An 11,231-nucleotide genomic window follows, 5' to 3' on the forward strand; every position below is an offset into this window, starting at 1 on the left:
GCAGACGGCGGCCATGTTGGCTATAGCGGAACCAGAAAACCGGACTACAGCCTCAACTTGGCTTCTTTATTGCATAGGACGTGGTATCGAGGCTATAGGGCAAAATCAAAACAACCAAAATAGCGGCGACTAACCTCATGGTACTGTAACCTTGTGGCAGTAAACTGAGGAAATCACACAAATTATGTCAGAAATATCGAACAATAAGCTTTATGGCGTTCAAAATTTCGGTCAATGGTATAGACCGACACGCTGTTTACAAACAGGCCCGTGTTTGCCCACACCAGGTGTGGGCACTTCATGTGCGCAGAAACCGAATTCGTGTGAAGCAAAGCGTCTGCGCATGCGCAGTGCCGTTGACAGCGCCGCCGCAGCTGCGTGACGTCAGCTCCACGTGTTGGTCTATACATTAATTACCTCTATGGGGTGAGTGACCGCTCGGCAAAAATGTCAGAAAAATTGGTCGGCGACTGTATTTTATATTCTGAGAAACTGAAAGAGAGGAAGAGATCAGGGCGTGCAGTGGTGTCAAATGAGAGCATAGTGTGTCCGAAGGACTTCCACAATCGCAAGACTGACGACAACACAAGCAGGTCACACACGTGGCTCCTTCGGCGGTAGCCGCATTTCATTTATTATTTTCTGCGTCGAGGGAAACGTGGACGCGGGAACTATGTCTCTTCTCTTATGGTACAATGGGCCATGTAGAGTGGTCCGGCGCTTCCCAGTTGCCGAAGCTGCTGCTTGCTAGGGGAACTACGAGAACGAGGAAAGAGCCTGGATGCGTTTTGAAAGTGCTGCGGTTGTAGTGGAAGACTCGACCTCTACTTGACCTTAACCTCCGCCATGCGGTTGAGGGCGCTGCCGGCACGGAACCACTCGAGCTGCGTGGCGTTCATGGTGTGGTTCAGCAGGAAGCTGTCCTTAGAACCGTCCTTGTGCTTGATCTCGCACTTGACGGGCTGAAAGAGGGCACCCTTGTCGTGAGCACAACGTTTCGACGAAGAAGCGGCTTGAGCCTTCCGAGCCCGTAAGAGATTGAACGGTCGGTACCGCGACAAGTTTCTACGATGGCGTGCGCCGTGGGTTCTTGAATGGAGTTGTTTGGAACTTCTCAATATCTTGAACTAGCGGATCTAGAGCACACTGGTGCATATTGGATGCTGCAGGAACACTACGTAGTATGTGAAAAGCCTGACACCGCTTTCAGAAGACGCAAAACATTAACCTGTTAATTTTACCAAGTGCCGTCTTAACATGCAAAACCCCGACTCTATCAATGTTTCATCATGTGCTTCACTAGGACCAAAACTAAAGAGCTGACTGATTTATTTTTTTTTTTTTTGTGATTACAGACCACCGATTCTGCTTTACCTCTAAATGAGCTGGCATGTTTTGCAACCTTCAAACTTTTGCCAATTTTTCAAGATATTTTTGCACTTTTTTTTTTTTTGCTCAAGGCTTTGCGTTGTTTAGCATTTACCTGCCCACAGTCTAGAAACAATCTGAGCATTGATAGCTAAACCGTGCCCTCCCACCTTCGCATATCATTTGTAAGCTTCCAACTCTCTTGCAAGAACCCTGAACCGGAGGGTGCTGGACCTCTGTCCGACGACGGGGAAGCCGGTCGCTACTCGGCTGCGACCAGCTTCTCAAATAGTTTTTGTGCGTCAAAAGGGCGAAAACTGACCTTCCCGGGTGCGAGGTCCTTCAGCCCCAGTAGGGAAAGCTTGTCGTCCGACTTGATCTTGTCGTAGTCTGCGGGGTTCTGGAAGGTCAGCGGCAGCAGACCCTGCTTCTTCAGGTTCGTTTCTGCGCAAGGAGCACGTCGTTCCCGCTCATATCTGCTGTGCAGTTTCTGCGGCACTCCCAGTTCGTCGAACAGGAACAATCGGATATTCGCGCAGCTTCGATTCCCGAGCCTCAGGTCGTTAACACCAGGTGGTGCGTGTGTAAAGATGCCACTGTGACCAAGCTGTGGCGGGGCTCAAGTTCCCCGCCTCTGGGTTGACTCGCACACTGAGCGAGTCTGTTTAAAACCTACCAATGTCGGACAACTGGGATATTGAGGCATTAGCTGAAAACATTTCACCAGCAAAATAATTATGTTTTGTTTGCGCGAGTCAAAGTAGCAAGCACCAAATCTAACTTCCATGCAGGCCCCCTGCACAGCATAATGTTGACCCTATGTGCAGCCTGTGTGGGGTTTACGTTGGCCACATGCGAGGTTCATGCGGTGCCTATGTGGGCCTTCCGTGGAATTTATGTGGGGCTCGTGGGGGGGCCTATGTGCTGCTTGCATGGGACCTACGGGAAGGGGGGGGGGGGGGGGGGGTTGCGTAGGGCCTACGCAGGCATCACTCCATGTGCCGCTCGCACTCGTTCTTCGTCCACTTTTGTGGTCGACACAGGAGAAACGCGTTCACCTCAATACCAGTTCTCTGGAAAGGACATCGACAGCTTCACCTCACAGCGCTGATCGTCCTTTCTGGACGTCAACAACGTGAGAACAGAGTGCCGGCACCCAGAGTACGGTCGCAAGATTTGAAGCGCCCCGTGGCTCTTCTCCAGTTTGGACGAAACGTGGTTTCTGCATTCGCGAAGTAATTAACGAAGCGCACCGTGGATCCTGGCGAAGCTCTTGACGATGATGGCGCGGCCTCCCAAGTGCCGGGGCTCCAGAGCCGCGTGTTCCCGGCTGCTGCCCTCGCCGTAGTTCTCGTCGCCGACCACGCACCACTTGACGCCGGCCGCCTGTGGCCCACGCAGATTCCAAAAGTTTAGAAAAGGTGCCAAAATATAAACGGGCAGGGACGAAACGAGTGAAATGGTATTCGCCCCTATTTTTACTCTTTGAATAGCACCTCCCCTCCGAAACATGATGATATTGCATTGATATTGCGAGCGAGCCGGACAAGAATACAATAATCCCTGGAGAAGACGAACAAGGGGGACAAGGGACAAGTAGAAATCTTTAAACGCAGTCAGGCGACTGGTCCTGGTGTCGAACCAGGGACCTCTCCATGGCTTGATATCGGGACCAGGCAGATTTTTTTCAGTTGCACACCAGTCACCTGGCTGCGTTTGGAGATTTCTGCTTATTCCCCTTCTCCAGGGATCACTATCGTTAAAAAAAAAAAAGATTGAGGTACACCTAAGCATTCCTTACGAGTTGTGAATGCGAAAGCATGCAAGCCTCTCGTCCCCTCCCTTTTTTGCCTGCTGCATACTTTTAGCCGCCGGTCAGTATGTGTGTTCCCCTGGGCACGGTGACCTTGGACGCTCCGTGTTAAAGCTGCGCTGATGGACACGCAGTGCCATGGGGTGAGTGGTTGTGGAAACTGACGAGCGCAGCGGCCGATGGAAGCCCCGTCGACACGCACCAGTCAATGGAACCGAAGGAAACTAGGTGCCGTTTTCGCGCTTCAAACTGATGATGTCAGCTCGCTCAATGGGACCAGCATTAAAACAAATCTGACATTTGCATTTAGACGGCGTAGGGTGGGTGTGCGTTCGAGGTACGGCGACACTGGTTTACACTGTAGGTGAGGAATTTAGTCAGCGCACTACGACTGCTACCTTGGGGTCTTTAACGCGCACCATGCGGTAGTGACGCACGACTGCACGCCGGTACGATGCTCATCCACATCAAAATGGACAGGGGTGGGGATTGAACCAAGAATCCCCGGGTCCTGTAGCGCAAGCTTTCATTCCGTGCGCTTTGAGTTGCAAGGCGACGCTCGACCATCTATATACCCCGGCATCCCCCGAAAGATCATCACCCGTAACACAAAACGATTTAGCCTGCTGTCATCCTCCTCTGCCCCACCACGTCTCTTCGCATTTTCTCTTCCTTATCGCGCGCACGCACAAATCGCGGTACGAGGAATCCGCCGGATGCGTCGCACTCTGTGTGAGTGACTGCATGTTTTCTCCGTCAATTTTTCATGTTCACCGACCATTTTTTTTGGCCAGTGAGAGTTCTCTTGTTAGGCTTGTACTGCCCATAAAAGGTTAGTACTAATAGTAGTAGTATTATAGTTTCACGAGACTTGTTGCTGGGCTAGTTGGCACACAACGGTCGGGAAATCTGTCGGCGTAAACAGACGGACATGAGGACGGGGACAAAGATAAGTGCTTGTCTGTGTCTCCTTACGAGTTTCGTGAGTACTATTAGTAGAACATTAGTCTGAATTATAATAGTAGTACCGTAAAATCCCGTTCGAACACCCACCCAAAATGAAGAGATAAATGGTGAAAAAAATGGGGTGGGCTATCTTTGGGGATACCACAGCAAAACTTTATCAAAAATTAATGATAAGCACCAGGGCACCAGCTACAAACCCCGTGATGCAGGAACTAATACCGCAGGTTGCGGGCACAGCAAATTCGCGTTTCACAATGCGATAAACACGCGGGAATTCGCTACAAACTCCTGTGTCACGGTAAAGGATACTTGCAAGTGGCCGACGTGGCACATTCGAGTTTCACTGTGCGAAGGACTCGCTAAAACTTGCCGAGAACTCGCATCTAACGGGAACGGATACCGCAGATCGTGGAAGCAGCAGATTCAAGTTTCATGGTGCAATAAAGACGCGGGAACCCGCTACAATCTTGCCTGTCACGGAAACCGATATCGCGTGCGCAGATCGCGGACAAAAACGCGGGAATACGCTGCAAACTCGCATGTCACGGAAACAAATGCCGCAGATTGCGGACGCAACAGAATTACGTTCCACGATGCAATATACACGCGGGAACAACTCGCGCGTGTTACAGTTAAGAATCTATATTGCGCGCGCAGATTGCGGACGAAAACACGGGAATCCACTACGAACTTGGGAACGGATACTACAAATCATGAATGCAGCAGATTCGCATTTCGCGATGCAATATACGGGTGGGAACAACTTGCGTGTTACAGGAGCCGATATCACGCGCGCAGATCAGACAAAAATGCGGGAACCCGCTATGAACTTGCCTCTCAGACGCATCGGTACTGCAGATTGCACCATTGATGCGCAATTCCCGTCGGACATCGCTTGACGTTTAACGGGAATCGGGGGGTGGGCGATGTTTCGGAATTTTTATGTTGCAGATATTTAGCCAGAAAAACGGGATGGGCGATCTCTCAGGGAAGGGTGCCCTTAGAGGATGTTACGGTAATTTATTTATTTATTTAAATCAGGGTTGAGCAGTATCGCGATAGTATTTTAGAAATACATTTGGTATCTGTATTTCTGTATCGCGATACATTTTTTTCACCAGTACCTCTATTCCTGTATTGAAATACATTTGGAATGTTTCTTTGTATCGCGATACAAACAGGATGAAATGTATTTCGTTACATTCCTTAAAAAATACTCCCCCCCCCCCCCCCCCCCCCCCCAAAAAAAAAGGTCCAAACGGATTTTTTTTTTTCTTTTACTTTTGAGGGCATTGGAGTCAAGGAGATGGTAGGGCATTGTTACTATGCTGACCAAGGTTCCTTCCGATTCTCCAAACTTTTTCTATGCGTCCTCTTCTCTCTTCTAAGAAGTGTTGCGTAGTCGGGGACTCGAACCAGGTGGTGTGCCAGGAGTCGAGTCGGAGCATCTCCCACCGCAGGTCCTCAGGTGGGGATTTTTTGAGCTATTGTTTGCTGGCATCCAACGCCCACTGCTAACTGCCTCTCCCAGCTGGCAAAGCTGAGTCACAGTTCGTTGCAGCACGAGCCTGGTGGTGGTTGACTTGAAATAGATAGGATGACTCACGCAGTGAAGTTCACCACATATTCGAATGCGTCTACGGCTGCGCCCGTAATATTGCACGGCTCAAGGGTACCTCATCAGCCGACGTGAACGTGACCCGCTGCTCTGGTGATCCGAAACTCAGGAAGGAGGGCAGACGCCGTGCCGACCCAGACTTTGTACACATATGACTCTTCTCGAGCGCGCTATTTCCCGGAGAGCTCGCACCTGTGCCGGAAATATCACGTCGCAATCCACGAGGTCTGTTTGAATGATGCTAGGCAAAACTTGGACTGCAATCCATGCGTCGGTGGTGGAGGGTCGGCGTAAAGGACCTTCAGAACAGGGATGCCACCGTATCGTTTTTTCAACCGCAACAGAAGATAAGACATGTGTTCCAGGATGCTTCAGGTGGTCCACTATACTCGAACATTCCAAATGACACTGCCTGCACGATCTTTAACGAGGTAACCTACAACGAAAGTATGTATTCTCCTTTCATACAGCAGCGCGGTAAAGTTTCATGTTCAAGGCCACACCTAGAGATAAAGAATACCAGTTCATTCCACCGTGACGTCATGTGATCAATGTTGACAGGGGCGTCCATAGTGGACAGGGGCGTGGTGACGTTTTGATAGGATTTAAGGTGACATAAAATTTATTTAGAGATTGAAGTCTTTTCGCATTCCTGGTCAGGCAGACAGGATGTCAGGGAAGGGACCGCAGTCAATCCTTGATGGAACATTTTTTTTTGGAGCTAATTGAAGATTTTTTGTCGTCCGAAATCACTACTTTCAAGCCAAAGTGCCAAGCCTACGGGAAAGTAATTTTGGGATCAAAAATTTCCACTTCAAACTTCAAGCTTCATCTCAGCTGGCGTCCCAAACAAATTTGAAAAATGTATTGCAGTATCAGTATTTCTGTACTTGTATTTCTGCCCTCCCTAAAATGTATTCCTGTATTTGTATTTCCAAAGACTTTTTTGCCTCTATTTAAAACATATTTCCGATACGTATCGCGATACATTTTTACAGATATATTTTAGTATCAGTATTTTAGCTACTATTTTAGTGTATCCCAGTATTTGCTTTTCCAAATACATTTTTGAGTATTTCTGCCCAACCCTGATTTAAGTCATATTACCGGAAAAGATCCCGTATAAATGCCCTTCACTGACAGATCGCCCGTCCTGTTTCTCTAGCTAAATATTCCCGAGATAAAAATTCAGAAGTATTGCCACACACATTGCCGAGCGAGCGCGTGCATGGCCGAAAGGTTACCGTGCTCAGCTGTTGCGCGGAAGGTCCAGGTTCGATTCCAGTCAGCGGAATGTTCTTTTATTTATTCTTTCAACATGGTCTTCTCTTAAATTCGAGAACATTGTCATGTGATCGAACTCCAAATGTTCTACGCGCCGAAAGTTTGACGCCGAATGTTCCAGAAACCCACGCAGGTACATAAGGGACTCCGCATGGCGAGCGGAGTCAGTCACGCCCCAGTGTTCAATCCTGCTGTTACACAGACTTCGACGCCTGCGACGCTCTGTTGTTATCTTCTGTTCACTTCTTTTTTTTTTTTTATTTGGGCACAAGTTCGCCTGATTAAACATTTCAGTTCCCTTGGTTATTCTTTGTTTCGGCGCCTCGTCATTCGTGACAATATTGCCCATCCCCCGATTCCCGCCTCAAGTCGCGAGATGTCCGACGGGAATCGCGTCAACCACGCTATCTGTGGTGCTGGTTTGTGTGATAAGCAAGTTCGCAGTGGGGAATCTGTGTGGGCGATATCGGTTCTTATTTCACGCAAATTTGTAACAGCTTTCCGAGTGTTTACTGCACCGTGTCGCATCTGCAATCCGCGGTATCCTTTCCCGTGATACTGGAGTTTGTAGCAAATTCTCGCGTGTTTATTGCGTCGTGACACACGCGTTTGCCGTGTACGCTATCTGCGGTGCCGGTTCCAGTGTCGTGGGGTTTGTAGCGGGTGCCCCCTGTGTTCATCAATCGGTTTTGACATAGTTTCGCTGTCTCCTCCCCAGGGATAGTCCTCCTCACATTCTTCACCCCTGACCTCTTCTATTGGGATGGGCACCCCGTGAAATTTTACGGTAGCAGTGGCAACATATTTATTTAATTAAAGCGTTATAGCAGAGTGCCACTAGTAGTATAGTTGCTCACTTATTTACATCATAATAAGAGTACAGTCTAAGCTCACTATAACAGACCTTGATTTTGATCAAGATCTCGGTCTGCTCTAAAAGGAGTTATGTTGTATGCAGATATGAAGTTGAGTCAATGGTACGTAGAGGAAAACCAACCGAACTTCAGAAATTGGTACGTTACGCCTAAATGTCTGTTGTAACCAGGTCTGCTGTAATGAGTGTAGACTGTAGAGCAAGTAGTAGTCTATTTATTTATTGAAAATGCACCGCAATTCACGAGCCCAAAAGTGGGAGGGTAAGCTCGTTGAGTACGCAAATAATTAAATATGCTCCAGCACGTCAAATAGCAGTAGTAGTGGTAGAACTCGCCTTGTACTTCCGTGCAGTGTCTGGCACTCCGCCCCACTCGCCAGTCTGCCGGTGCTGGACCTTGTTGGCTTCCCCACTCTCCTCACTGATGGCCCTGCAGAAAGCGCAAGACAGTTTGGGGGTTAGACTCTTGCCCAAGGTGGTGCGGAAAAGGCCTAGACGATTTAACCCCTTCACATTATGAGAATGACTGGAAGCCTTTTTTATTTATTAAATTACGACTGAATTGTGAACTGGGTCTTATAAGCTTAGTTCCCATTTCAGGTTGGGTAGACTAACTCCTTTTGAAACAGAAGTGCATGAACGTAGGAAAGCTCGCCATGTAAAATCTATTCCTTGCACGAATGGTGTAGTGCATGAAATTCCGATGCCACGTGGTTTTGCATGAGATACATCCGAGAACAATGGGCCTTCTCCCGCTCGAGTCGGGTGACGTCACCACTTTACATAAGTGAAAGCAGCAGCTGCCGGGCAGGGCATTCCATTGTGTTCTGCAGTTGCTATAGGAAGGCCATGTATAGCTAGGACTCCCGAAGAACAATGTGCCTATGATCCAGTGCCATCGGTCATGTATACATTCAACTGCAGCAAAAATCTCACCAAAGTTGTAATGGAACCCATTAGTGCATATCATAGCGATCCCAAAGCAGTCATCACTACTGTTTGAGAATTATGTACATATACTGCACATAAACATTCGGTGAAGTGCTTTTGAGTGTCTTTTGGTGAATCATTTGTGGTGGTGCTCCACAGCTTTGCTGGCCAACCACCTTCGCAGAGTGGAATGGCTCACTTTTTTTATTTTTTTTTATTATAAGTGTATTTATTTTTACTCTCTCGGACAGTTAACACATACCACCATGATGCTATCTCAGCACTGAGATAGCATAATGTTATGAGTTATAATCACCCATAATTAATGTTACTCATAATCATGTCAAATCTTAAATGCGCCTGGCATGTTACTCATAATTTCAATCGCTTCCAAAATGGAAGCCCCCATTCTCTGAAGTCCCTTAGTTCCCAAAAACGTAGCCCCGATTTTATGAAGCATATGCATTATATATTTTATATTCATTGCACACCTAAGTATCATTACAGCACTTTAATTCATGCCCACACTGTCCGAAAAGTTTGACACATCAACGCCTCTAAACTCGTCAAATATAAAGTTCGGGGTAGAAGTTGACGGACCGCACCGATTGGCCTATCACGACGATGACTTCGTGCTTTTTTCGTCGACGTCCAATTGGCGCGCTACGTGAACTTTCGGCTCCAACTTTGTGTTTGACGAGCCTCGGGCCCCTTGACTGACAGACAGCATAAACCAGTTTTTGCAAGCATAACTTAACTATTTTGATCTAAATAAAAGAAAAAAGGCTTAATACAAATCACGTGTCACATAAATGCCTTATCGCCTTAGGTTTCCACAAATTAGCGCCGCTCGATCTTGAACTGGGCAACAGGTGCATGTACTATGAAGACTTCACAGTTGTTAGCATACAAAATGACACTCGAAATAAAGTATTTCTGCAGAATACCGTTACCGACCGTGGCAGGCATCAGGACACCAGTATAACAGAAAAACTAGGGGCCTAATTAACTTATTTGCTAACCAACTTTTGAACTTATTTGTAACTTAGATTTGCAACTCATCGTTTGTACGGGTAAGATGAGTTGCTAGATTATAGAGAAAAAAATTCTTGTTCGAGTTATCATACAAAGTTACGAAATTGTGGAAGCGAGATAAAGACGGCAAGGAGCACAAAACACTCAAACAACACTGCCCCCAAACGCAAAGCAGCGCGACACACTAATATAACTTCAAAGCAGTTCTTGAAGAATTTTGAAAGCATTTTTTTTTTAACTTTTGGTTTTGGGTGATTGCTAGCAGACTACAAGAGATACTGCTTGTTCAAAGGTGCATAATGGGTGCAAAGGTGCATCTAAACGTTAGATGCAAAGGCTAAACGTTAGATGCAAAGGTGCATCTAAACGTCGTGACGGGATCGTCCAGACGCAAGGTCTCTAGACTGACTCCTCACCCGATGAACATGTTGTTAGAGATGTTGTCCAGGTGACCCCTGTACTTGAGCCACGGCCCGGCCGCACTGATGTGGTCGGTGGTGCACTTGCCCTTCACCTGCGCCACAAACGAGGATAAATAAATTCTCAATCGATTAATTTATCGACAGCCGGAATTTAAGAAAACACCGACTGACAGGTACCCACACTGACAATGAGCCAAGACAGGATCGCCGCCACACCAGTTTGACCAAACAAACCGCAGTGTTGCTTTTGAAAAACCACGATAAACCACAAGTGAGCCTCACTATCATGTATTACATACCCAGACATGCCTTCCCTGTACTTTTATCCTGCGTACACACATTGCTACGAGTCGCTCCCATTGGCCATGCCCCCTGGCAGAGCCTGACCGGCGATCGAAAGTCCAAACTGGCATGGCAGAGCTTGCATTGGCAGTGAGAGCTGCGGTACGCGGTCTAGGCACTGCGTGCAGCTGTGGACGGTACCTTGATGAGGATGACCATGTCCTCTAGGTCCTTGCCGTCCCACTTGTCGAAGGGGGCCAGGAGCTGCAAGCGCTGGCTCTTGACGTCCACGTCCACCGACACACCAGTGCCGTCCTTGGGGGGGCCCTGGTACGTGTCCTCCCCTGGGTCGAAGCCCCGCTGGGGAAGCTCGTCCCCACGGGGGCTCTCCAGCTTGAACTTCTCTCCTGGCGGGGAAGAACCGGGATCAAAATGCCATTCTTAACGCGCGCGACCAAGAGCGTCGCCGTTGTTGGCTGTCCGCGGCCAGCCAAACGCTCGCTAGGACGCTTGCATTGCACTGTGCGCATGTTGCAATTACAGCACTGATTCAGTGCTGCAATCCGTGGTCGTCAAATGGATTGCATAGATAAAGGAATTCATCTTTGATAACGATTGAGGATTCCTCTGAGACTGGAG

General features: G+C 48.1%; 1 protein-coding gene across 1 annotated transcript; it reads right to left on the reverse strand.

Moving 5' to 3' along the window:
• Positions 1–594: 594 nt before the first annotated feature.
• Positions 595–11,122, reverse strand: LOC121838495 (aconitate hydratase, mitochondrial-like). Its single transcript, XM_042294773.1, has 7 exons — positions 11,089–11,122; positions 10,794–10,999; positions 10,305–10,402; positions 8,260–8,353; positions 2,622–2,754; positions 1,691–1,812; positions 595–962 (listed from the first exon to the last, which is right to left on the reverse strand). Exons 1-7 carry the CDS (start codon positions 11,120–11,122, stop codon positions 825–827), a joined length of 825 nt encoding a protein of 274 aa, XP_042150707.1. The 3' UTR covers positions 595–824.
• Positions 11,123–11,231: the final 109 nt, after the last annotated feature.

This window comes from Ixodes scapularis, unplaced genomic scaffold (assembly GCF_016920785.2).
Source record: "Ixodes scapularis isolate PalLabHiFi unplaced genomic scaffold, ASM1692078v2 PGA_scaffold6__148_contigs__length_123643588, whole genome shotgun sequence".
In the NCBI taxonomy this organism is placed as follows: Eukaryota; Metazoa; Arthropoda; class Arachnida; order Ixodida; family Ixodidae; genus Ixodes; species Ixodes scapularis.